General features: G+C 40.2%; 1 protein-coding gene across 1 annotated transcript; it reads left to right on the top strand.

Annotated features, from left to right (window-relative positions):
• The first annotated feature begins 569 nt into the window (after nt 1-569).
• Nucleotides 570-24,171, top strand: NDUFA12 (NADH:ubiquinone oxidoreductase subunit A12). Its single transcript, XM_027107208.1, has 4 exons — nt 570-744; nt 1,524-1,606; nt 5,141-5,228; nt 23,891-24,171. The coding sequence occupies exons 1-4, from the start codon at nt 659-661 to the stop codon at nt 24,069-24,071; spliced, it is 438 nt and encodes a 145-aa protein (XP_026963009.1). The 5' UTR covers nt 570-658; the 3' UTR covers nt 24,072-24,171.
• The last annotated feature ends 3,120 nt before the right edge of the window (nt 24,172-27,291 follow it).

Here is a 27,291-nt window from a genome sequence, read left to right as displayed (position 1 = left end):
ATTATAAATAATAGCGTTCATTTCATTCCCTTTATTGTTTAAAAAATTTAAATATGCCTGGATTATTTTTCAAATACACTTTAAATATCTAAATTTTTAATTTTAAACTTGCAACTAAATCATTAAATACTTGAGAGTAGATATTTAATCTCGTACTTTTCTATTCCTCCTCCTCAGTCGCCTACCACAACGCTGGTGTCGAATATGCTTACTTCTGAATGCACAGTATCATTTCGTGCTTAATATTGAATTCCTTAATGGTATCTTGTTTCCAAAGAATCTTGGCTCTAGAAAGGATTTTTGGAGTAGTCAGGCAATCACTTTAGATATGGAAACTGAGGTCCCCAAAGGAGGAACCTTCACCTGGGAAAACCTAGTTTAGGTGACCTTTCCACTGCATGTCCTGCCTTCTAAATGCAATCTCTGAAAATTTTGCTTCGGAGGGAAATCAACAAACCGCACCTTTTCTGGAAAGCGGGAAGAGGCCTGACGGGGGAGCTCCAGACCCGCGCGCTCCAGACCCGCACATGCGCAAAACCACTTCCGCGTGCTGCGCGTGCGAGGGAACCTTCTGTGGTCGGCTCCCTGCTGCTGAGTGGCCGCTTCCCCCCGGTGGGTTTTCCGCAGCGCGCCAGAGAGGCGGGGCCTGCGGGACGAGATGGAGTTGCTGCAGGTCCTGAAGCGCGGGCTGGAGCAGGTCAGCGGACACGGCGGCCTCCGCGGCTATCTACGGGTTTTCTTCAGGTAAGCGGCCAGAGCCATGCTCTTGGCCTCTGGGGCTGGACTTGCGCTGGCTGGTTTCTTGGAAAGGGGCCTGGGCTGGGTCACCTTGGAGAATCCGCAGCTTTTCTCAAGGACAGCCTTTGCCCGCTTCCCCCGGGCCGAAGTCTCTGTCTAGGGGTCTCCCGGAGACAGGACCAAAGCCGGCTGTAGAGACAGAGTCATGACGTGGAGGCGAGAGCGTATGGGCTGCACCCCTGCTCTGCTTCCTGGAGAGCAGTGAGCATTGCCAAACACTCACTGCGTGACCTTGGGAAAGTTTTTTTTTTTCCTCCTTTGCTGGCCTTCACTTGCCTTCCATGTACTGTAAGGAGTTGAGCGAGGTGAGCACAGTGAAATACTTGAGCTTCCAGATTTCCTGAAGTTTTTTGCTAACTCCATTGCCTCATGGCCTAGGGATAGTAGATAAAAGTAGTCTTGTAATTTGACGATATTGCATCTATCTATTTAGTGTACTTTAGGCACATCAGTTAGGTCAGTTTCTCTTTTCTTGTGCTGTAATGGTACTAGGACAACAAGAGCAGGGATTCTAGAGCTCTTACCTGAAAGCTGATTCTCTGACAATGAGTGGCCGTGAATGTGGGGATGAACGCTAGAAGTATACAACCAGTGACCATACCCAGCACCTCCTCATTTTTCTAGCTGGCACAGCTGCCTATGTTTGTGAAAGTTGGTATTCTCACTTTATGTGTGTGTTATGAACAGTCTTCCTAAAATGTCTGTTTTCTTTTGGACATTCCCAGGGCAAATGATGTGAGGGTTGGCACATTAGTGGGGGAAGACAAATATGGAAACAAATACTACGAAGACAACAAGCAGTTTTTTGGTGAGTTCAGTATGTTTTGGTATAAATAATGGGAATGAGATTGAGATTTGATTTGACTTTGTTTTCTGTAATGTACAAGGAACTTTTACAAAGTACTTGTAAAAGGATGAAGAACTCAATAGAAAAAAGGAAAAGATAATTCACAGGAAAAGAAAACTAAATGACCAACAAAGGCATGAAAACGTGCTCATCTTCACTTTTTTTTAAAAAGAATACATTATTTAAAATTTTTTTTAATTTTTCTTGAAATATAGTTGATTTACAATGTTGTGTTAGTTTCAGGTGTACAGCAAAGTGATTCACTTTTTTAATTCCTTTTTTTATATTCTCTTCTATTATAGGTTATTACAACATATTGAGTATAGATATCTATGCTATACAGTAGGTCCTTTTTGGTTATCTGTTTTATATATAGTAGTGTGTATATTGTAATTACAGACTCCTGATTTATCTCTCTCATCCTCACTTGTAATTACAGAAATGCAGCTCAAAAAACAGCGTTATCTTTTTTCACCTATCAAATTTTGAAGTATTTGCCAATCTGATAAATTCCAACTGGGGAAATGCCATAAGAATATATGGATTAACATAGTCCTTTTGGAGGACAGTTGGTAAATTTTGTTAAAATTTACATTGCACATATCTCTTGTCCCAACACTTCTAGGAATTCACCTCAAATATTCTTGCAAAACAAAGACACCCATTGCAGCATTGTTTTAGTAGTAAATTCTAAAAGCCACATTAGTTGTGCATCAATTGGATACTGATGAATTGTACATTTTTTTTTTTAATTTATTTATTTATTTTTGGCTGTGTTGGGTCTTCGTTTCTGTGCGAGGGCTTTCTCCAGTTGCGGAGAGTGGGGGCCGCTCTTCATCGCACTGCGCGGGCCTCTCACTGTCACGGCCTCTCCCATTGCGGAGCACAGGCTCCAGACGCGCAGGCTCAGTAGTTGTGGCTCACGGGCTTAGTTGCTCCGTGGCATGTGGGATCTTCCCAGACCAGGGCTCGAACCCGTGTCCCCTGCATTGGCAGGCGGATTCTCAACCACTGCGCCACCAGGGAAGCCCTGAATTGTACATTTTTTAGAATACTTCGTTGTATAGAAATATATCAAAGATATGTGTAACATGAAAAACTCTAGTTGCAGAACAATGTTTGATATCCTCACAGGGAGAAAATGTATGCTTTTTTTAAAAAATAAATTTATTTATTTATTTTTGGCTGCTTTGGGTCTTCATTGCTGCACATGGGCTTTCTCTAGTTGTGGGGAGTGGGGGTTACTCTTCATTGCGGTGCACAGGCTTCTCATTGCGGTGGCTTCTCTTGTGGAGCATGGACTCTAGGCACGCGGGCTTCAGTAATTGTGGCACGTGGACTCAGTAGTTGTGACTCGCGGGCTCTAGAGTGCAGGCTCAGTAGTTGTGGTGCACAGGCTTAGTGGCTCTGCGGCACGTGGGATCTTCCTGGACCAGGGCTGGAAGCCGTGTCCCCTGCATTGGCAGGTGGATTCTTAACTGCTGTGCCACCAGGGAAGTCCCCCACACCATTCTTTTTAATAGCAACACTCTATTCCACTGTATGGAAGAACCATTATTTTATCGAACAGTTTACTATTGGTAGACATTTACGTTGCCTTCAACTTTTTATTATTAGAGACAGTACTGCAGTGAACTTGCTTGTAACTCTGTCTGCATTCAATTGTTTAAATATTCTAAAAATAAATTCCTATAAGTGGTATTGCTGAGTCTGAGTATGCACATTTAAAATTTATATATACATATATATATAATGAGATTGTTGAAGCCCAGCTCTGTCATTATGGCCTAACTCTATGAAACCTTTCCCAAGGTTTCCTCCATCTGCCTTCATATTCCCCTGCCTCATAAGATTATAGTTTACTTTTAGTTTCTTATTCTCAAGATTGGTTTCTCTCATAAAAGAAACAAATCCTGGCTGAAATCTTTTCAATCTCTTTAATAGATAAGTTCATGTTTAAATAGTATTAGTCGATATTTTTTGATTATATGTTTACCTAGGAAAACTCTGTAAATGCAGATTACGTTTTGCTTATTGGCTTAAAATTCATTACAGGGATGAATTCTGTATTCCCTCTGTGGGGATGAAGGCAATGAAGAAGAGATGGAAGGAATTAATGTGTATTATGTACTTACGTGCCCAGTACTGAACTAGTTGTGTGTGTGTGATATTTAATTTTCATAGCAACCTTAAGATGTAGGTATAATCATCCACTTTTTTTAAAAATTTATTTATTTTATTTATTTATTTTTGGCTGCATTGGGTCTTCGTTGCTGTGTACAGGCTTTCTCTAGTTGCGGCGAATGGGGGCTACTCTTCGTTGCGGTGCACAGGCTTCTCATTGTGGTGGCTTCTTCTGTTGCGGAGCACAGGCTCTAGGCGCGTGGGCTTCAGTAGTTGTAGCACGTGGGCTCAGTAGTTGTGGCATGCAGGCTGTAGAGCGCAGGCTCAGTAGTTGTGACGCACGAGCCTCGGTGCTCTGCAACATGTGGGATCTTCCCTGACCGGGGCTTGAACCCACGTCCCACACATTGGCAGGCAGATTCTCAACCACTGCGCCACCAGGGAAGCCCTAATCATACACTTTTAATAGGTAAAGAGACTGAGTCTCATAAAACTTGCCTAATATACACTGATAGTAAGTGACAGTCTTGTATAGTGCAGGAAACTCTACTCAGTACTCTGTAATGGCCTATATGGGAAAAGAACCTAAAAAAGAGTGGATATATGTATAAGTGATTCACTTTGTTGTACACCTGAAACTAACACAACATTAAATCAACTCTACCACAATAAAAATTAAAAAAAAGAAAAAGTGACAGTCTTCATTAAAATCCAGGTCTTTGCCTAACAGTTTTGTAAATTGTGGTTATGCTCTCAACTATTTCACAGAAATTTTTTAAAGAATGCAGCATACTGTTTTGATAACATGAGATGTTCTGCTTATCTAACCATCATATATAGTGTTTGCTTATTATGTAATAATCACCAATTTCCGAAAGGATCTCGTGGTTTGTTTAAAAATATTTATATGGAAACATATAATTCAAGTGTGATTGCTGTGAATACATTTCTCCTGCCCCAGTCTTAGGAGGAGCACTTTTTCTCCTGAATACCCAGAACAGCTGGAAACATATTCCCTCCCCTTCCCTCTCTGATACCCCCTTGGAGGGGGAGCTGGGGGAGAAGTAAGGGTTCTCCACCGTGAAAGGGCTGAGCCCTACCCACAGAGTGAGTCTCAGTCCCCATGCAGGGGTTTTGCTGAGGCGGCCACTAGGTTGTTGATAAAAGCTTGCCATTCACTTCCTGGAGTTTCCCTTCAGTAATACACCCAGGGTTCTAGTTCTCTAACATTTCTCTTATGTAAGAGCATATAAAAGTCTTTTCTTAATAAAAAAGGTTGTCTTCTTTGATGTTACGCAATTATAATTTTTTAAAAAGGTTGTTTTTATTTCCTCACATCTCTCTAAACTACATTTTGATCTTTCCATCCAGGCCGTCACCGATGGGTTATATATACTACTGAAATGAATGGCAAAAACACATTCTGGGATGTGGATGGAAGCATGGTGCCCCCTGAATGGTGAGCTATATCAACATTTAATTTTATTTTACTTGGCAATATTTGTTTCATTATACAAATATTTGTTGTATATCTATTATTAAGTTATTCTTAAGTTAATTCTTAGGTTAACTTATTCTTAAGTTAATGTTGTTCTGAAAACATCTGTCCCAATTGCGATGGCTGCATGACTAGTTACCCTGAAACTTAGTACCTTGAAACAACAACAAGTATTTATTTCATAGTTTTTGTGGGTCAGGAATTCAGACAAGCCACATCAGGGATGGCTTATCTCTGCTCCAGGATGTCTGAGGCTTCAAGTGGAAGACTCCAAGGCTGGATAGTAGAATCATCTTGTTACTGAATTATGTCCTGTGGACCCTGATTTAGATGGACACAGCACAAGCTTTACTCAGTGGCCAAAGAATGGAGAAGTGGGAACTATGTTCACAGATCAACTTCTCGCCCAGGTGGCAAGAGGGATTTAATTTTATAGAGTAAAGACAAAGGGAGGAGGAGTGAGGCTAGTGATAGGGAGGCATATGCCTTAGTCTACCGGGAAGGGCAGGGCTCCCCACAACCTCAGGGTGTGGGGTGCCACTCCCTTTTGATCCTTTTTTGGTCTTTAATGTCTGGTCATGGCTGCCAGTAGGTGTGTCATATAATATGCTAATGTAGAAAAAATCAGTGTATAATCAGACTCTGGGTCTGTTGGAGGTCAGATTCATTGGCTGGTGCCATCTGGTTCCATCTGGGTTTTTGTTTGTAGCTTCCTTTCTTATCTCTGGACCCTTTAACTGAAGGATTCATATTCTCTCCTGCTAGAGGCAGGGGTGAGGTGGAGGGGGGTGGCAGGTTTTGATCAAGGACACTCCTGCCAGAGGTGGGAGTTGGAGGGTTTGAGCAAAGACCTGGAGCAGCTCTGGCAACGGTCTGAAGGTGTGTTCACTTGGTGTCTGGCAGTTAGTGCTGGCAGTTTAGCTGGGGGCATGGCTGGGGTGTTGGATTGGAACACCCTCCGGTAGCCTGAGCCTGCTCAGGCAAATGCTCTGAGACCAGGCAGAAGCCATGTGGCCTTATCTGACTCAGTCTTGGAAATCATCCAGTACTGAGTCCGCATTCCCTTGGTCAAGGCAATTAGAAAACTCTGCCCATGTTCAGCCAGAGAGGTTACAGACTATCTCTTGATGGAGGGGTGTCACCAATCATATTATATGTTGGGATATATAATAGTGTGTCTGTCTTTGAGGGAAAACAGCGTGCTGTAGTATCACCTGGCCATAGTGAAGAGAAAGGCTCAAAGAACTCTGGCTCTGATCTTATTTGGCAGTTTGACTTAAAGCATTAATTCCTTAACCTCTCTGGAGCTTGGATTTCTCATCTGTAAATTGAGAGCCCCCAAATTCCTTAGGTCTGTAAAAACTGATTTTTAATATGCCTATTTTGAAATGAAATTTTAAATGCTCTTACTTGAATTACCAAATTTTTAATAAACTATTTCAAAGCAAGTATTTATATCTGTTTCACAGGTTGTTGATTGATACACATTTAAACTCTAGAGAGCCTTTCTAGTTGGTCTAGAAAATCTCACACAAAAAAACTAAAAATAAGTATCAGGTTAGCTGTGATATTTTATTTTAGTTGAACTTGATCATCAGAAATAGTTTTGTGTTCTATTGAGTAGAAACTTGGATAATCTCAGAGTATTCACTTTCATTCTGAAGGCTCAAGTAGAAATCCAGGCATGTAACATAAGTGAGGGAAGTACAGATGTGAGACAGTTGGGGCTCTTGGGGACTGTATTGAACTGAAAAGCACATACTCCATCAAAGAGGGCAGCGGCCCTGTTCACTCTCTCTAGTTCCATCAGGTAAGAATTCAGCCAAGGGTTCCTAGATATGATTTTTCAAGAGAAAGTGGAAATCTGTATTTCTTTGTGAGACTTGTTGTTTTTAAATGTTTATTTTAAAGAATTTGTCAGTTTAAATACAGCACTGTCCAATAGCACTTACCGTGATGATGGAAATGTTCTATATCTGTGCTGTCCAATAGGGTAGCCACCAACCCCACGTGGCCCAGAGCACTTTGAAATGTGGGTAATGCAACTAAGGAAGTGAATTTATTTTATTTAAATTGAATAGGCTGGGCTTCCCTGGTGGCGCAGTGGTTAAGAATCCACCTGCCAATGCAGGAGACATGGGTTCAAGCCCTGGTCCAGGCAGATACCGCATGCTGCGGAGCAGCTAAGCCCGTGCGCCACAACTACTGAGCCTGCGATCTAGAGCCCCCGAGCCACAACTACTTAGCCTGCGTGCCACAACTACTGAAGCCCGCGTGCCTAGAACCTGTGCTCTGCAGTAAGAGAAGCCACCGCAATGAGAAGCATGCGCACTGCAACAAAGAGTAGCCCCCGCTCACTGCAACTAGAGGAAGACTGCGTGCAGCAATGAAGACCCAGCACAGCCAAAAATAAATAATGATTAATTAATTAAATCTATAAAAAATTAAAAGGATAAATTGAATAGGCTACTTGATTGGACAGAATAATTTTTTAAAATAGTATGTGAGCTAAGCAAAATATGTTTGTAAGATTTCGCCTACCTCTGGTCCACTACTTGGACTAATTAGAAGCATTTACTCATACTCATGTCGGTGATGTAGTTTTTTTTTAAAGGGCGTATGTTTTTTTTTAAAGATGTTGGGAGTAGGAGTTTATTAATTAATTTATGTATTTTTGCTGTGTTGCGTCTTCATTTCTGTGCGAGGGCTTTCTCTAGTTGTGGCAAGCAGGGGCCACTCTTCATCACGGTGCGCAGGCATCTCACTATTGCGGCCTCTCTTGTTGCAGAGCACAGGCTCCAGATGCGCAGGCTCAGTAGTTGTGGCTCACGGACCTAGTTGCTCCGCGGCATGTAGGATCCTCCCAGACCAGGGCTCGAACCCATGTCCCCTGCATTAGCAGGCAGATTCTCAACCACTGCACCACCAGGGAAGCCCGGTGATGTAGTTTGAAGACCACAGTATTGGATTCTGTCTTTAATAAAACTCATTGGCTCGTAACATGAGAAAGCAGCACTGATGTAACATTTGAGGCTGGATTTTTGTGCTCTTTTTAATGGGAAATAATAACCTAGGGTCTGTTAAAATCTGAGGAGCTGTGATTTTAGGTTTGGAGCTGTCTGCTTTCTCGAAGGGGCATTCTGTATATACGTTGGCACTGTTTGAGACCAAGATCTCAATGTGGAGTGTTGGCTTTAGGAGGCGAGGTATCCTGCTAGTTTTCATTTGTTTGGTTGTTTTGGGGGAGGAGTTGGTCCTGAGAGAGTGTGGAAGCCCTGTGGGCTGTCATGTTCAGACTGATGGCCATCTCCTTCAAAGCACCCATCTAGATTGGGGGCTGGGGGAGGGAAAATTATGTGGGCTGAAACACATTTTAAATTATTAACTAGTTAAAAATCTGAAATGATAAAAGTACTATGCAGCCAAGCAAGTCCTTTTATATATAAGATCTGAGATCACATAAAATAAGAAGCTGAAAGCTGTAGAAGATAACATCACCTGCTGGGGTGATGCCTGAGGGCAGTTGAGGATACAAAGCTGAGTTTCTTTGTGGAGTGGAGCCTCCTAAGGTCTGAGTACCTTTGATGACCCTTGCTTGTAAGGGAAGCTTAAAGGCTTGTGATGAGTCTCTGTAGGGAGAAGTGGTTCGGATAAGCTCAGCTGTTTGTGTTTGCTGAGTGAGTGCAATACATTGTAGAATTCTAACCTTACCTTTGATTTGATCCATGAATACATTTGAAGTTGGGTTGATTTATCTTTTATTAGAGAGCCAGGTATTATCTTACATATAGAGTAATGAATTACAAATACAATTTGTCATCTTTATTCATTTACATAATTATTGTGTACCTACCAGGTGCCAAGAACTATTTTGGGCACTGGGGATACAACAGTGAGTAAAACAAAATCCTTGCTCTCATGAAGGGAAGCAGAAAAACAAATGTGTTATATATTTTAGGCAACAGTAAATGCAAGGAATTCATAAAGGGATAAAGAGCAGTGGCCCTCTCTTGTAGGGGAGGTGGCTGTTTTATATAGGCGTTAGGGAAGGTTTCTTTGAGAGACTGACATTTGAAGAGGGGAGGAATGGGGGGTGGGGGATGAAGAGCTCCAGGCAGCAGAAACCACCAGTGCAAAAGTCCTGTGTGTTTGAGATGTATTGCTTGTATTCATAGAACAGCAATATGGCCAGTTTGGCTGGAATGGAATGAGTGAGGGGAAGATGTCAGGAAATAAGGTAGGAGAAATAGCTAGGGCTTTCAATAGCTACATCTACATGTAGATCTTGTAAACCATGGCTAGATCTGTTGGCTTTTTTTCTAAAGTTCTCTGGAAGTCACTGGAAGGTTAGGTAGGATGTGACCTGTTTTACAATTTTTTTTAAATTGGGGACAATCTCAAACTTTTTGAAAAGTTACAAGTATTTGAATCATTTCAGAGTTGCGAAAATGATGTCATATCATGGCTGAATACTTTAGAGTGTAATTCCTACAGCCAAGGACATTCTTCTACATAACCACAATATAACCATCGAAGTTAGGAAATTAACAGTGATACACTACTGCTGTCTAACCATCAGACCCTCTTCAGGTTTCATCAGTTGTCCCAGCAGTGTCTTTCTAGCAAGGGAATCTGGTCATGCATTTTATGTGGACCTCATTTCTCTCTAGCTTCTTTCACCGTGGTTTGGTTCCTCAGCTTTTCCTTGATTTTTATGATCGTAACACTTTGGAAAATTACAGGCCAGTGGTGTTGTAGAATGTCCCTCGGTATAGATTTGCAGTGTTTCCTCATGACTAGATGGAGGCTACGCATCTTTGGCAGGAATGTCACAGAAGCAGTGTCAGCTTCTTCTTGTTGCGTTCTATTAAATGGCATCTAGTTTTGATTTGTCTCATTACTGAAAATTTCTATCACTTGATTAGGGTGTGTGCGCCAGATTTCTCCATTCTAAAGTTACTCATTTTCCCTTTACAGTTAATTGGCATTTTGTGGGGAGATACTTTGAGGTTATGCAACTATCCAGTTACTCGTCAAACTTTATTTATATCAATATGAACTGTCATTTTAATCAATGTGTTGTAATCCATTTCTATAATTCGTTATTTTATTGCTCAAATTGAACTCAGTTTGACCAGTGGGAACCCTTTCAGTCTGCATTTGGGGTCCTTTTGAAATATCCCCCTTATTCTTGGAGCACTTTCTTGCTTTCTGACAAAAGGTGTTCCAGGTTCATCTTATATTTTCCCTGCCTCACCCATGAAAACAGCCATTTCTCTGAGGAGCCCTGTGTTTGTTTTATTTTCTTACTTGCTATTTTTCAGTAGAGAATAGTATTTAGAAACTAATATCTGAGTGCAAGGTATGTTCATTGGTGTTGGGGCATCTCAGTGGACAAGCTCAGATGGCTGTAATGATTGTGTGTGTGTGTGTGTGTGTGTACATTTCTATTTCTATATCTCTCTTTTTCACCTTATATATTGAAAACCATAAGTTGACAGCAATGCCACTGAATCCAGTCCAACACTGCAGGTTATGTTCTAGTTTTCTCCTTTTCTGTATATGTATCTGTTTCTCTTTTATTTAATGGAGTTACTTATTTGATGAATTCCACTGTAGGTAACAAAGTTCCCATTGCTGCCTTCCCACCTCCCCACCACTGGCCTCCCTTCTTACCTCACTTTGCCTCCAGCATCCCACATCAGCTTGCCACACCCCTCCCCCCATGTGGCTGCCCTCCTCTCCCCATTCAGGCTCTGTCACCTTACTGGGCTGTTGCCACACACCTCATGGCACCCCCCATGCCAAGCAAAGACAGATGCCTACCTTGATTGGCCCCACCTAATGGCTCTTGGACTCTGATTTAAATGTTTAAAGCATCTCTGTGATTGCTGTGAATAGAGGAAGGGAGCCTTGTGGAAGTAGGCTGATTACTTAGGGAACTATTTATGTAGTTGTCTGGGCCAGCTCCATCCAGAGATGATGGAAGTTGGATAAGGTGTCAGTAATGTAGGTTGTGAGATTTGGAATTGTATCAGTTGTCCACTACTGTGTAATAGATTTTTTAAATTTAGTTTAAAACAATAAACATTATCTCACCATTTCTGTGGGTAAGGAATTTGAGTACAGCTTAGCTGGATGCTTCTGGCTTAGAATCTCACAAGGCTACAAAGAAGATATCATCTGGGGCTGCAGTCATCTCGAGGTTTGAATTTGGAAGGATCCACTGTCAAACTCATTCACATGTCTGCAGACAGACCTCAGGAAACTTGCTTCCGAGAACACTCACGTGGGCCTCTCCACAAGGCCACCTCATGACATGACAGCTGGCTTTCCCAGAGTTACAATCTGAGAGTAAATGACAGAGAGCACCCTGGATGGAAGCCACAGTCTTTTTAAACCTAATCTCAGAAGCGACATCCCACGCTGCTGCTGTATTCTGTTTTTTAGAAATGAGTCAGTAAGTCTAGCCCATACTCGAGAGGGGATTACACAAGGGTGTGAACACCAGGAGGATGTCGTCATTGGAGGCTGTCTTAGAGGCTGCCTACCGCAGAGACATATTTTGAAGTAAGATGGACTCAACAGGATTTGCTGATGGTTTGGATTTTGAGAGAAGAGGGTAACTTCAGTGTTTTTGGCCTGAACTATTTGTGGCACATTTACTGAGAAGAGGAAGAGCAGGCAGGATGGGGGAAGCAGAATGGAAGGGGTAATCAAGAGTTCTCTCCGAGATGCCTGTTAGACAGCCAAGTGAACGTGGTGGGTAGACAGTTGAAAACACTAGTCCAGAGGTCAGAATAGAGGTTGGTGCTAGAGATGGGACTTGAAATGAGATTTCACCTAGTGTAGTGTGCAGTGTTCGTAAATCATCTGTAAAAGGTTTGAGAGAATCTGATCTTCAGTTAAATGTTACCCTGGAAACCAGATGAGATTGTATCAATCATTGCTGGATAAAACTGATTCCTGACTGATAAACTGCATCTAGATTGAGAGGATTTATGAATGCCTGATGAGTTAGCTATGTTTGGGCTTCCCTGTCTTGCTGCTCTTAGAACTAGCTTGGCCCTTGTGGCAATGGCAGTCCTGAAGCCACGCCCATAGAGTTGTTGTTAGTAGAGATGTTAGCTTTTGTGGACATGAAGCTTTTAAGTCAGGGCAGCTCCTGCACCTGCCTGATGTGGCTCTCATCTCCCTTGAGCCTGTGCTCTGTCATCTAGGGAGTCAAAGAAAATAGCTCCTGGATGGCTAGGTGGGCTGTCACCTGCATGAACTACTGCAAAGTCTCCCAGTGAGAGGAACACCTGATGCTTCCCAGCTGGCAAGCTGTGGTTCCTGTCCTCTGTCCTTCTGAGTTTTCTGGTGCCCAGTGTGGCCTATGATGGTCTTTGAGTCTGTTCAGTAGCTACATAGTCTCACCTGGGGAAGGCTTTCTCTTCAGAGCCATCAGTGTTTTTGGTAGAACAAGGGAATATCTTTAATGAACTTCTGGGGCTCACGTAACATTCCCTGATCTTGTGGGAACATTAGAAATCTTGTGGGTTTGTCTGTTTTGTCTCAAGGTTTTCATTTTCTTTGAATGTGTCAGCAGTCGGTAAAGCTGTTAGGTCTACCAATAGATAAACAAAAAGTATTCATGGTGGTGCAAATGTCTGGGATGGGCAGGGGAGCTACACAAACCTTGAAAATAAAAAATTAAAAAAAATTATTGCCTAGAACCTAGGACAGCACCCAGCTTACATATAGTTCATTCCATTAAATGAATATTTATTGAGCACCCCACTATGTGTCAGGCATTGATGGGTTTATATATTCATAGTAGTGAACAAAATATATGATCCTCTCTTGGAGTTTATAGTCACTTTAATGAATACTAACTGGTAGACTAATACTATACTATAACTTAGTGTCTGTTATTTTTCTTTGTTATAGTCCCTTCAATTTCTTCATTTATGGGGTCAGCAATGAGATTTTAATTTCTTCTTATTTAACTTGATTGAATAGAATACTCAAAGTATTTCAGTAGATTACAAGTACTATTTTATACCACTTTTTTTTTTGCTGTACGCGGGCCTCTCACTGTCGTGGCCTCTCCCGTTGCGGAGCACAGGCTCCGGACGCGCAGGCTCAGCGGCCATGGCTCACGGGCCCAGCCGCTCCGCGGCATGCGGGATCCTCCCGGACCGGGGCACAAAGCCGCGTCCCCTGCATCGGCAGGCGGACTCTCAACCACTGCGCCACCAGGGAAGCCCGAAACAAAGTTTTTTGTGTGTGTGGTTTGGAGTATTGGAACTCTGAAATCCTTTGAACCAAATTAAAAAAAACCATGGCTCGCCTGGATTTTTCTTTACCGTGTATGTACTTTTTTCCCACTTGGTGGCACCTTCTGTTCATTTTAAGTAATATGTCTTTCCTTCCTCCGTGTAGTGCACTAGTCTCTCCTCATATATTAATTTTTCTTATTAAAATTAATGTTTAAATTACTCAAGTAATGCATAAGTACTTTTTTTAAAAAATTACAGCGTATGTTAAAAAGTTTTTGCTTTTTCTCACTTTGCCTCCAGCACCGCACATCAGCTTGCCACACGCCTCTCCATAAGTTGACAGCAATGCCACTGAATCCAGTCCAACACTGCAGGTTATGTTCTAGTTAAATTAAGTAGAACTTAATTTTGCCCTTGAAGATTTTTCCAGTGCCATGGTGACATTGATAACGGTTTTTCTCTTGTAGGGTTAATTTATTTAGGATACTTAACATCGTTGTGGTCAGCTTTTTTTAGTTGACAATATGTTCTAGAAGCCTTGTAGAGGAGTAAGGTGGCAGATGAGGAGGATTACTTGGAGGTGACAGAGAAGAATCAAGGATGATTCTTTGGTTTGGGGCTTGAGAGGTTGGGTAGATGGTGGTACCATTCATTCAGATGGGAAGACTGGGAGAAGGGTAGGTTGTGAGGGTGGAAGGTAGGAATCAGAAGCTTCTTTTTTGGGTGTACTAAGTTTGAGATACCTGTCGGAAATCCAAATGAATGGTTGTGTTAAGTAAACAGCAGGATAGATAAATCTGGAGCTTAGGACAGGTCAAGCCAGCAAAGAAGAATAGTAGCTACTAGCAAAGTAAGAAGGAAGGCAAGAGAGGTTAGCATTTCAACAAACATGGGAAGTCTAACTATTGATGTTTGCTGAGAAGTTAAGTAAGATAAGGACAGAGAAGTGTCCACATGGATTTGGCAATATGAACTTCATCGAATCTAAATGGAATCTGTTCTTGAAAAAAATGTGGAGAGATCAGAAAAGTTTCAAAGAATCTGTCAGGGGGCAGGGATAATCCATATACACCCCTAAGAGGCAACCACTGTCAACATTCGGCATATTCCCTTTAGTCCTTTTAAGTAAATTTTTGTGTAGTTGTTGTGTTCATAATCAGTCAGTTTTATTTTCTGCTTTTTCTGTAGATAATATAAGCAATCTTCCGTGCTATTAAAACAGTCCTTATAATCATCATTAAAATATGTTTTCTGATTATAAAAATGTACAGTTGTTATAGAAAACTTGGAAAATCCAGAGAAATACAAGGTACAAACAAAAATAAACTCTAATTCCTTGGCCAAGAAATAAGCACTGTTAACATTTGTTCACTGATTCAACAAATACCTGAGTGTCTGCTTTTGAGTAGAGAAGGAATGTTTTTAAAGGTTCACAGTGTGGAGAACAGGTTATAGTTTATTGGTCACACCTTCTTTAGAAGAAGGTTTGTGATTAGAAATAACTATATAGATATATGTGTGTATACATATGTATTTCTTTATTATACACAATATTTTGTTTCTCTTCCCCCTCTCCTCACTTAATATATCACAGATGTTTTCCCCATTTCACTTAATATTCTACTTGTCAGTTTGAGTGTTTTAGTATCTTAGGGGCTTTGTATATAGACAGGATTAATGGCAGTTTGGGTTTAAAATGAATATTCTATTTACTATAGCTGCAAATTTTAAAACACAGTTGTTCTTAAGCTTTGAGGTTCTGTTTATAAATAGGATAACAAGATTAGTAAATTGAGTATTTTTGCAGAAAGATAAAGAGCAATCATAGTCTCTTGTTCTTTGGTGAATGTTTGATAAACTTTAATGGAAAGGATTAAATTCTCCTAAAAAGTTATCTCCATTTGCAAGTTTAGTTAATTACATCCCTTTAAGCATTTTAGGGCACATTTATGAATGTAATATATTTGATTTTTTAAATATCTTCAAATGCCCAGTGTAGGTAGATTAATGAACCTATCAAGCAAAATGTCCCTAAGCCCTTAAATGACTCTTGTTTATGCAAGCCAAAAATTTAAGGGTCCTCCTCAACTCTTTCTCTAATAACCAGCCTATCAGCATGTTCTTTCTGCTTTACTTTCTGAATATATCCCATGCCTGATATACCTGTGGCTGTTACCCCAGTCCAAACCACAGTAATCTCTTGCCTGGACTTCTACAACTGCCCAACTGGTTTGCTTACATTCTTACAATACACCAGTATTCCCAACATACTAAGTGATTAGGGTGATTATTTTAAAATGTAGCTCGCATCACATCAAACCTCTGCTCAGAACTCTCCACTGGCTTTCCATCATGGTGAGAGTTAAAATTCCAACTCCTTACATGGTCTGCAAGGAGTTGGAATGTGATCCTGGCCCTTCCAGGTCTGCGTACACTGCCCTGTTCACTGCCCTGCTAACTTTTGACTTAGCCACATCGGTCTGCTGGCTTTTCCTCGAGCGGTGAGCACACTCCCACCTCAGTCACTTTGCACTAGCTATTTCCCCAGGTGTGGCATGGCTCACGCTCAGACTGCCTGGCTAAAAGAGCCCTATCCTTCTCTCACACTGTGTCCCCTTCCCCTGCTCTCGTTTTTTCCTTGGTAGCACTTATCTCTGCCTGTCATTTTATTGCGTAGTATTTAATTTATTGTTTCTCCAACTACCATACTTCTTGATGGTAAGAACTTTGTTCACTGTTGTGTTGCTAACGCCTAAACCAGTGTCTAGCACATGGTAGTTGCTCAGTAAATATTTATTGAATAAAAGGGGACATACTGTTTTACTTGAAACAACTGTTATTTTGCTTTTGGGATACAGTAATTTTATTTGCTTCTGGTAGCTGATCCAAAAATGGTATGTCTTGTCACTTCTTTTATAGCTTTTGTATGAATTTGAAGCTCATATTTACCTTTAAATTCCACTCGAACTTCAACCCGGCCTTTTTAATACCTTGTCCCACTGAATTGTATCTTATAGTCTTTTAAAATATTATTTTCCTAAATAAATGGCCATCTCTCAATGCCAGAGAATATTGTCTTCTTCCCCTTGATGTATCTGCTTAATCTATCCTTTTTCAGGTAGTAGGTGTTGTGTAAAATACTCTGATTTGAATTAAAATGAGTGTTATTCAGTACAATGTGTTGCAAGCTTCTTTTCAAAATAGATCCTTCCTAGTGTTTATTTTCTGCTCCGGAAAATCAGAATATAAGAGGCTATGTTCTAAGAAACTATAAACTGCATGTTTAAGTAGATATTCCTGTGTTACAGAATGTTACTTTATAACCTTTCTCTTTTAAAATGTGCTAATTATAAGCAGAAGACAAGATTGTTTTGATTTTTAAAATTCAGCTTTTGTTTAACACATTTCACTTACTATTCAGTGCTTCTGATTCTAACATTTTACAAAGATGAGTTGTTGGAAAATTTTATACCTGGAGTGTGGAAATAAACTATGTATTACTTTTGGTGAACAAGGAACTACTCTTGATTCCAATTTCCAGAATAAATCTGTATTGTGTTCACAGGTTAGCAATTTATTTTTGGCCATCCAGTGGGTTGGCCAAAAAGTTCGTTTGGGTTTTTCCATAAGATGTTATATATATAATATATGCTAGAGATAGTCATATAGAAAAATTTGAGGTTTCTAGATTTAAAAAAAACAGTTTGAACCTTTTCTATGTAACTGTAGTGAATGACGTTTGTGCGGTGGAATTGACGTAGGAAAAATTTCCATTAAGGTAGACCGAGAGAAACAGTCTACCTGCTACTAAAACATTTAGTACTTTAAAGAGAGTGACTTTTTTTTTTTAAGTGATGGCTTAAAGTGGGATGAAATGAGGTTAGAAGTAGAAGAACCTACTTAGAGTCTCAAATAAATGACAGGTGAATTGAGCAGGATTTTAAAACCATCTCTAGTTGTTTTGAATTAGAAGGACTTTTCTTTCTAATAGCTTTGTTTTATCTTACAAAGTAGTACATGTTTATTACAGAAAATTCAGAAAATAACAAAGCAAATAAAAGTAACCTATTATCCTACCACACCAAGATAAAACACTGTTAGTATTTTGATACATATTCTTTCCATCTCCTCTTTTCCTTTGCATATGTATCCCTTGTTTTTGTTTTTCATGTAAGTGGGTTACTTTTTGAAGAAGTAGCCCAGGTTTGAATCCTAGCATCACTATCATGGGCAAGTTATTTAGACTCTCGGTGCTCTAGTTTCCTCATTTATTAAATTGGGATAATAACATCTGTCTCATAGAGTTAAGAATTAAATGAGTTAGTATTTGTAAAGTGTTTAGAACAGTGCCCATGACTTATAAATGCTATTTAGTATCATTAAGTAAATTAACTAAATAACCTGCTTTTTAAGCTTAACATATGGTGAGCATTTTCTCAAGTCATAAAATATTCTCTGTAACATAATATTTAATGAGGCTTTAATATTCTGTCATGTGGATGTGCCCTGAGTTATTTAAGTATTCCCTATATTATTCCTGGTTTTGTTCTTTCCACGTTTTCACTGTTATATATAAAGCTTTGGTCAGCATCCTTGTATGTAAGCCTGTTCCCACACATCCTTATTTCCTTATGGCAGATTCCTACAAGTAAAATTGCTGCATCCAGAAGTGTACGTGTTGTATAAGTGTTTGGTACCTACTGCCAAATTACCTTCAATTTACATTCTCAGGGTAAATACATTCAGCTGTATATGAGTTGGATTTCTCTGTAACTTCACAAATACTGGGTATTATTATTATTTGTTAAAATCTTTGCCAGTTTAGCAAGTAAAAAGTTATATCTTGTTTTTATTTGTATTTCCTTGATTAAACTTCCTTTTTGTTGTTTGCCACTTTTTCTTTTTATGACTTATCTTTTAACACCTTTTATCTATTTTTCTATTGGATGTTTGACTTTTTCTTTCTGATTTGTAATGATAGATGAACTACTTTTCTGTATGTTACAAATATTTCCCTGTTTCTTTTATTTTTTAATCTTGTTTTCAGAGTTTTAGTACATAAACACTTCAATTTTTATGTAGTAAAATTACCATTTTTTTCTTTATGGCTTTGGCCTTTGATATTAAGCTTAGAAATGGTCCTTCATATTCTATAAATATCAATATATCTTATGAATATAAATATTCACACATTTGTATCAGTGCACTATTAATCTGTCTGCAATCTATCCTGATATATGGCTGGGGAAACCTAATAATTTTTTTCAACAAAATTAATTATCCTAGCATAATTTGTTGAGAAATGTTTACTTTCCCCAATGATTTGAAATGCCAAACTTACCTCATTAGTCTGGGGGATTTTTTTCTGTTTTATTATTGTACTTTTGTACCAAAATCTTGGTACAAAATTTTTGTGCCAATTTTTATATCATTCTAATGTTTGTGACTTTAATGTCTGGTAATACTGGCCTTCCTGATTGTTGTGAGTTTTCAGAATGTTCTTAAGATAGACGTGCAGCTGATCCTTAGAATTATAATTGTCAAACCCTATTGAGATTTTGATTCAGATTGCATTTAATTAAAAAGAATAATTACTGAGCTAACAAAGTTTGAATTGGCTATCTTGTAATGAACTGTCTTTGGTTTTTATTGCATTAAGTGTATCAGTCTTATCCTGTGGTTAGATGGATCTCAGGATTTTGACAGATATTTAAGTGCTATCGTAATCCCAACCAGTTTTCATCTATTAATTGTAATTAAGGTCCTGATCAAAATGTTCTCTTCAGCCATTGGGAAACTGTGTTCAAGCCTCAGTGTGTAACATACATGCTGTGGGACCTTGGGAAAGTCATTTCAATTCTGTTTCCACAATTTTAAAATATGAAATACTTAGTATTAAATAAGTGACTGAGTGATATGCATGAGAATGTTTCGTAAACTAAATTGGGATGGAGTAATAATAGTTTTAGTATAATGAATATTTTTACCTCAAAAAACAATCTGGAGCGGGTTTTTTTTTTAGTCTATTATATTTTTTGAAAAATTGAAAAATCTTTAGTATTTCTTGGCTCAGTAATGTTAAGTGAAACCATCTGAAACATGAACATAGGAGCCAGCCTTGATTCCCAAAATTAATAATGTATACTATCCAAGGAAAAGATTCAAAACTGCCTATATTTTTGTTGTTGTTGGTTGTTATTTGTTAATATTTTATTTCTGGAAATTTTCTGAAAGGGAAAATGAAACTTTTATCTTTGTTATTAATATCCATCTTAAAGACTGTTTTCATTTGCAGTGATTTTTTATTCTTAAAATTTTATTTATTTTTGGCTGTGTTAGGTCTTTGTTGCTGTGCGCAGGCTTTCTCTAGTTGTGGTGAGTGGGGGGCTACTCTTCATCGTAGTGTGTGAGCTTCTCATTGTCGTGGCTTCTCTTGTTGCAGAGCATGGGCTCTAGGTGCTTGGGCTTCAGTAGTTGTGGCACGCAGGCTCAGTAGTTGTGGCTCGTGGGCTCTCGAGCGCAGGCTCAGTAGTTGTGGCGTATGGGCTTAGTTGCTCCACGGCATGTGGGATCTTCCTGGACCAGGGATCCAACCCATGTCCCCTGCATTGGCAGGCGGATTCTTAACCACTGCACCACCAGGGAAGTCCCTACAGTGATTTTTTAAAATATATTTTATATGGTATATATTTTTATTTCTTAAATTTCCTATTAGGCTGTTTAATTCTTTCTTCACAAATAAATCGCTCCATTTTGTACTTTGAATGGCTAACAACCTCACACTTAAGTGAAGTAGTATATTTTCAAAGAAGGGGAAAGTATTCTTTTCCTCTTCCTTTCCACAGTTTTTCCTCATATATAACTGAGAATTAGATCAGCCACTTATGGGATTTATTTCCATTTGAGTTGTGTTGTAATTGTGATTTAATATTTTTGTTATTAAAGATATTTTGAGGGCTTCCCTGGTGGCGCAGTGGTTGAGAATCTGCCTGCTGATGCAGGGGACACGGGTTGAAGCCCTGGTCTGGGAGGATCCCACATGCCGCGGAGCAACTAGGCCTGTGAGCCACAACTTCTGAGCCTGCGCGTCTGGAGCTTGTGCTCTACAACAAGAGAGGCCTCTACAGCGAGAGGCCCGCGCACCGCAATGAAGAGTGGCCCCCGCTTGCCACAACTAGAGAAAGTCCTTGCACAGAAACAAAGACCCAACACAGCAAAAATAAATTAATTAATTAATAAACTCCTACCCCCAACATCTTCTTTAAAAAAAAAAATTCAAGGCTTCTCTCTTAAAAAAAAAAAAAAAAAGATATTATTTTGAGGACTTCCCTGGTGGTGCAGTGGTTAAGAATCCTCCTGCCAATGCAGGGGACACGGGTTCGAGCCCCGGTCCGGGAAGATCCCACATTCCGCAGAACAAGTAGGCCCATGTGCCACAACTACTGAGCCTGCGTTCTAGAGCCCACAAGCCACAACTACTGAAGCCTGCATGCCACAGCTACTGAAGCCCATGTGCCTAGAGCCTGTGTTCCTCAACAAGAGAAGCCACTGCAATGAGAAGCCCTCATACTGCAACACAGCCAAAAATAAATAAACTAATTTTTTAAAAAAAGATATTTTGACACACTTGAATATATTTGAGTACTGAGTTTTTTCCAAAGTGTAATCTATTTTCATTATATTTATCTCTTTAGTATTTATAACTTTTTGCCTTTCCGCCAGTCTCATTTGTAGTCACGCTGACTTTATCATCAAGTTTAAGTAATTTTATATTTTGTCCTGTAAGATAATAACAGTGATATAAAATTGAAGTGGGTCTGATGCCAGCTCAACACAGTTTTCTAGACAATACTCTTAGTCCATTAGCATCTTTAATTAATTGGAAGAAAAATGACCCAGATGAAAACCTGTTTTACAAAAACTCTGGTGTGGAAATCTAAAAGGTATTATTTCTTTAGGCTTTATTTAATAATATAACAGAAGGGTTATATTAGCCTAGCATACTATAAACATTTTCTTATTTTATAGTTTCTTATTCTAACATAATGAGAATAAATTGCTGTTTAGTCATTCCCTAACTCTAGCCAGTAGCCTTACTGGATGAATATTTTCAGATTTTATGTGTTGGTGGTAAAAAATTTCTTTTAGTTTTCTTTTTCTTTCTTTCGTTCTTTCGTTCTTTCTTTCTTTCTTTTCTTTTTCTTTCTTTTCTTTCTTTCTTTCTTGCCATGCCATGCAGCTTGCAGGATCTTAGTTCCCCAACCAGGTATTGAACCCAGGCAATGAAAGCACTGAGTCCTAACCACTGGACCACCAGAGAATTTCCCCTCTTTTAGTTTCCTTGAACATTTTCTATTTCTCCATGAGCTCTCAGTTAAGTAACTAAATAGGCTTATGAAAGCTTTGGACTGTGGTTCCTTAAATATTTTAACTTTCAGGAATCTCGATGGCAGTTATTTGAATACAAATCTTCTTTAGTTACTTAAGCTGACTCAAATGGCAAAAGTTAAATATTTCTTCTATGCCTGAACTTACACAAAGCCCCTTGATAAATAAGAGCCTTGGTTTTGACAGCTAATCCCGCCTTCGAGTAGCTCGTGGAGCCTGTCTCACCACCACTGCCTCGCTAGGTTTCAGAGCTCATGTTAGTAGTTGTTTATTGGTCCAGGTTACTTTTCACTAATCCAGTTTCCTTTGGAGGATGTAAGAGAGAAACCAGCCCAGTGCGTACAGACTTCTTCATTCTTTATTGTGTTAGCTGATCATGATATAATTATCTTTAGACACAAATATAGCAACAGTAATAATATTTTATCTCTACTCTCATAGGTCTTAGCCAATTACCTAGCTATATCTATCAATTACTGTTAGCAAATATTCTTTTTTTTTTTTGCGGTACGCGGGCTTCTCACTGTTGTGGCCTCTCCCGCTGCGGAGCACAGGCTCCGGACGTGCAGGCTCAGCGGCCATGGCTCATGGGCCCAGCCGCTCCGCGGCATGTGGGATCCTCCCAGACCGGGGCACTAACCCATGTGCCCTGCATTGGCAGGCAGACTCTCAACCACTACGCCACCAGGGAAGCCCTGTTAGCAAATATTCTTAAACTTACATAGTATCATAAATTTTTCTCATTAGCTTTAGTCTTAGTTATTTTACTGAAACTTGCCCCTTCCTCTGTAGCTGGGCAGTCCTCCACCCCCCCTTTTTTTTTCTTGGAACTGCAATTCTGTGCCTGTCACCTCATTCCCTTTTCCCATAGGGTCATCTTTGTCTTGTGAGCTCTGAGTCTTGTTATAAGTTCTCTCTCCCCTTCCTTTCCCATATAAATTCAGCTTGGCTTTCTGCTCAGTTCTACTCTTTGTCCCTTGGACTTTGATTCTTTCTTTTCTCTGTTATTAGAGAGACAGTTCTCTATACTCCAAGGAAATGCCTTGCTTTCTTCTTTAGGCCAGATTTCTGGCACCTCCAAGCAAACATCTTTTGACGAACACTTGAAGCTGAAACACTCATGAACTTTGGGCTGTGATTTAATAATTTTATTATAACAAACTGTATGTCCTCCAGTGTTCGGACTTAAGCTTGGCTTTAAGATGCATGCAGAGACCCTCTTCTTCAGCAGGAGCCTCATAGATTTCAAACTAGAGCTTCATGAACCAGAGCATCCTGAGCATACTGAAACTCCGGAATCAGCCTCTAGCATCTAACAGTAATACTGTACGTCATCAGTTCTAAAATACATTTGTTTTTATTGTTTTTGTTTTTTGCTGTACGCGGGCCTCTCACTGTTGTGGCCTCTCCCGTTGCGGAGCACAGGCTCTGGACGCGCAGGCTCAGCGGCCATGGCTCACGGGCCCAGCCGCTCCATGGCATGTGGGATCTTCCCGGATCGGGGCATGAACCCGTGTCCCCTGCATCGGCAGGTGGACTCTCAACCACTGCGCCACCAGGGAAGCCCTAAAATACATTTTTATGCGTAAAATTAGGATACATGTCATAGTTTAGTTAGCAGGATTTTTTCTTTCTTAGAGATACATAAAATAATGGTGTATCTTAGAATGGATGGTGTCCTAGATTTGATGAAATACAATAATTATAACAGCAATAGCTAACATTTGTTGAGTACCTACTATGCACAAGAATTTTTCTAGGTGCTTTATGTGTATTGTCTCATTTAATCCTTACACCATTCTTAGTAAGAATGTTCAGATGAAAAAACCCAGGCGTAGAAAAGTTCAGCTAGTTAGTGATGGAGCTGAGATTTGAGCTCAAGCAACACAGTAGCTCGAGAACTGCTCTCTTAACCCTCCTCCCACTACACTATGCTGCCTGTTCATAATTGTCTTTTTTTCCCTCTTTAAGGCATCGTTGGCTTCACTCTATGACTGATGATCCTCCAACAACAAAACCACCTACTGCTCGTAAATTCATCTGGACAAACCATAAATTCAACGTGAGTGGCACTCCACAACAATACGTACCTTATTCCACCACTAGAAAGAAGATTCAGGAGTGGGTCCCACCTTCAACACCTTACAAGTAAAGACAAGGAAAAACAATTTACATGTAAAATATGGGGCTTTTCCTGTAATTGTACTTCTGCTGCTTGCTGTTAACTTGATTAAAGTTATTTGATTAAGCAATGTCTGTTGTGCTTTTTTGCCCTTAACTTTGTCATTTGTCAACTGCAAAATAGAAGCTCACAAACGTGGGAAATTGAAGGAGACTTCTGTTGGGGCGGCTACGTCATTTACATTTCCCTCTTGCCTGCGTGGTTGCGTCTGTGCTTCAGCCCTGCTGCGCTGCCACAGCTGATTGATAGGGGAAGACCTAACGCTGAGCTGAGCCAAACAGATTTTCCCGTGGGAATTTGAAACTTGAGAGACAGAGGGGCTGAGACATCAGAGTTGGATGACTTTTATGGTAGCACCGCAAGGAGAAGTTTATCAGAGGTGTCCCATTTCCTGAGTTTTGGTTCTTTCATAGTTTATTTGCATCTGTGAACTATCCCAGGATCCATCTATTCTAATATATTTTTATTTCTTTAAGCTAAGTAAGATCACTGACTTATTTTTTTTTTTTTTTTTTGCTTGCAAACAAAAGAGCTTTAACTAATGTCCAGATTGGTTCCAAAGAATGGGTTGTAGGCAAAAGACCTTCAGGGAAATAAGGAATCTTTGAACTGGTTACGTTGGGTAGGATGAAAAGGCAGTGCCAGCCGCCTCTGTATTCTGGATGGAAAGCTAGCAGCTGCAGTAATCAGCTTATCAAGCTCTTGTCCTTAGTCGCCAGGATCCACGAGGCCCCTGAGGATAAGGTCCTTGGATACTGGTTAGCAGCCACCATAGAACAATTTAGCGGTGATGGAAAAAGAATGCAAGGATTTTGGAGTCAGATGGTTGCTTTCAAGGGCGCTGGATAACTTAAGGGAGAGAGTGAACCTTAATCCCCAAATCTCGACTCAAGGCATTGTGAAATCCAGGGCAGTGTATGACCTGGCTAACTACTCAGGTTTCTTATGTGAAAATTAAGGGATAGAATGGGGAGCTAACTGTTGGTATAGGGATATCTGGAAGGAATTAGAATGTCTTTTGGCTGCACATCAGTCACTTGGGGGCGTTTTTTAAGCTCTAGTGGCCCAAGATATTAAACCAGCATCTCTGAGGGTGGGATCCAGGCATCGATATTTGTTAAAGCCTCCCCTTCTACCCTCCCCACCCCTCAATAATTCCATTGCAGCCAAGGTTCTGAAACCACTGAGCGAAAGAAAAAAACACACCAAACTAGTTCTGAAGAAAAAGAGTTCTGAAACTTAATCATAAGAAATTAAAGTTTTCCCACAGCCTCACTGCTGAGTATCCCTTACTTAGGGTTGAATTCAGGTTGAATTTGGTGCCCTCAGGAGATAACTATGTTCAATGTGTCATTTTGGGGAGCTGTCTGCAATTTGCTGATTGACTGGCATAGTGCAGCACCACACACTAAAAGCTGGCCTGTGCTAGACTGAGATTTCGTATGCTCTGTCTACCACTTCACTGACTTTTCTGTCAGGGCCTAAAACGTTGCTTTCTAATGCTATTAGGAATAGATTGGCAAGGGAAACTTGTGAGCAGTTAGAAATTCTGTCCTGGCTGCAGTTCTTTCTGGGTCGGGTATGCTGGAGGTTCACCTATTAGAAAAAAAAAATGGGTGTGGTTCTCATGGGGAGGGAGAAGGTGGACAGAGGTGGTAATTAGGAAATGGCCTGATCTGCAACAATCTCTGACTGTGGTAAAGTTATTGTAGGGCCTCTAGGAATGAAAGCAACAGGCAGCTACCTTAGTTCTTAATCCAATTTTTTTTTTAAAGCCAACTTTGCAGGTCTAGGTTATAGTCACTTGAATCGAGCTAGATCACAGCTTCTCTCTTAATTCTCACACCTGAGTTAATTCTCAGGGCTAGAACTCTTGACTTAAGGGCTGTGTGATATGAATAGATATGTGTACTTAGAAAAAAGAAATATCCAAAGTTTCAATGGATACTTGTTCCAAATTAGCACCAACTTTGGGGGAATTGAGAGCACCATGGCCCACTGATCAAAATACAGGCTATGGGCAGCAGATTGGACCCCATTTCACCATAAGCCCATGGGAACAACTGAACTCCTTCCCTTTCCCCCACCCCTTGTTTTATTTCTTCGGTTCCTAAGTGTAGGTGGTTGGACACCCTTTGCAGAATCTCAACGTTGGCTCCTTGCCCTGAGGAGAGTAAGTGTTCTTCTGGTAGGAGGCCAAGGGGAAGCCACTGGAGCATTCCTTCCTTACCAAAATAATAAGTGAAAAAGCAGTGTATCTTTGGGGTTATTACAGAGTTAAATACAACCATCAAAGGGTAGAAAGATACAAATGTGGTCATTCCTGTCATCCCCAAATATACAGTGTTCTTCCATTTGACCAGTGAGAAAGATTGATAGGTCTTGGAGGATGACAGCAGCCTATAAGATAAGACTTAATCTTGAGATGATCTGAATTGTAGATGCTATTCAATGTTCTCTTTCTTAGAGCAACTTGATACAGTATCTGGCATTTGATATGTTAACTATTGGTCTAACCGCTGCATTTCTACCCATCTTGGTTTGTAGAGTCCATCAGCAGTTGTTTGCTTTTACCTGGCAGGGACAGAAATAGCTTGACAAATCTGTCCAATGGATGTCAATTCTAGCCATTTGCTACACGAGGACATTTAATGTCACCAAACCATAGGATGTCACATTAGTCCACTATGTTGATGCAGAGCAGGAAATATCAGATACCCAAATGCCTTGGTAAGATACAAATATGCCAAGTATAGAATCTGAATCTCATAGAAATATAGGGACTCGACTCCCTAGTGAATTTCTCAGGGATTCACTGGTCTAGCACATGTTGAGATAGCCCCTTCAGTGTTAAGGACAAATTGCTATACCTTGCCTGTTCTACAAGTGAGAAAGGCACGGTACCCGAGGTGCCCTGGATTTTAGAGACAGCAAATAGCATACAGGTGTTCTGCACTTATTTTTTTACCAGGTGACCTAAAAAGTTGGCAGTGCAAAACCAGTCTCTTTAGGTGGCCCAGGCTGTGGTCCAAGAAGCTCTGCTCCTCAGCCCTCTCAAAGTGTCTGGAAGATTGGAATACTATACGGAAGTCAGAAACAAGTCTCTCCAGGAGAATCACAATGGAAGCCCACAGGATTTTGGAACAAGGCCATACCCCCTTCAGGAAGATTACCATTTTCCTTTTGCAAA

This window comes from Aethalodelphis obliquidens, unplaced genomic scaffold, assembly GCF_003676395.1.
Source record: "Aethalodelphis obliquidens isolate GAN/ISIS:26980383/991018 unplaced genomic scaffold, ASM367639v1 scaffold8, whole genome shotgun sequence".
In the NCBI taxonomy this organism is placed as follows: Eukaryota; Metazoa; Chordata; class Mammalia; order Artiodactyla; family Delphinidae; genus Aethalodelphis; species Aethalodelphis obliquidens.
This window is presented reverse-complemented; position numbering and strand designations above follow the sequence as displayed.

Excerpts from the sequence above, each read along its gene's own strand:
- NDUFA12 (XM_027107208.1), top strand. The coding sequence starts at position 659 with ATGGAGTTGCTGCAGGTCCTGAAGCGCGGGCTGGAGCAGGTCAGCGGA. Across the intron at positions 1,607-5,140 it reads AGACAACAAGCAGTTTTTTG|GCCGTCACCGATGGGTTATA; the intron begins GTGAGTTCAGTA and ends CTTTCCATCCAG. Across the intron at positions 5,229-23,890 it reads AGCATGGTGCCCCCTGAATG|GCATCGTTGGCTTCACTCTA; the intron begins GTGAGCTATATC and ends TCCCTCTTTAAG.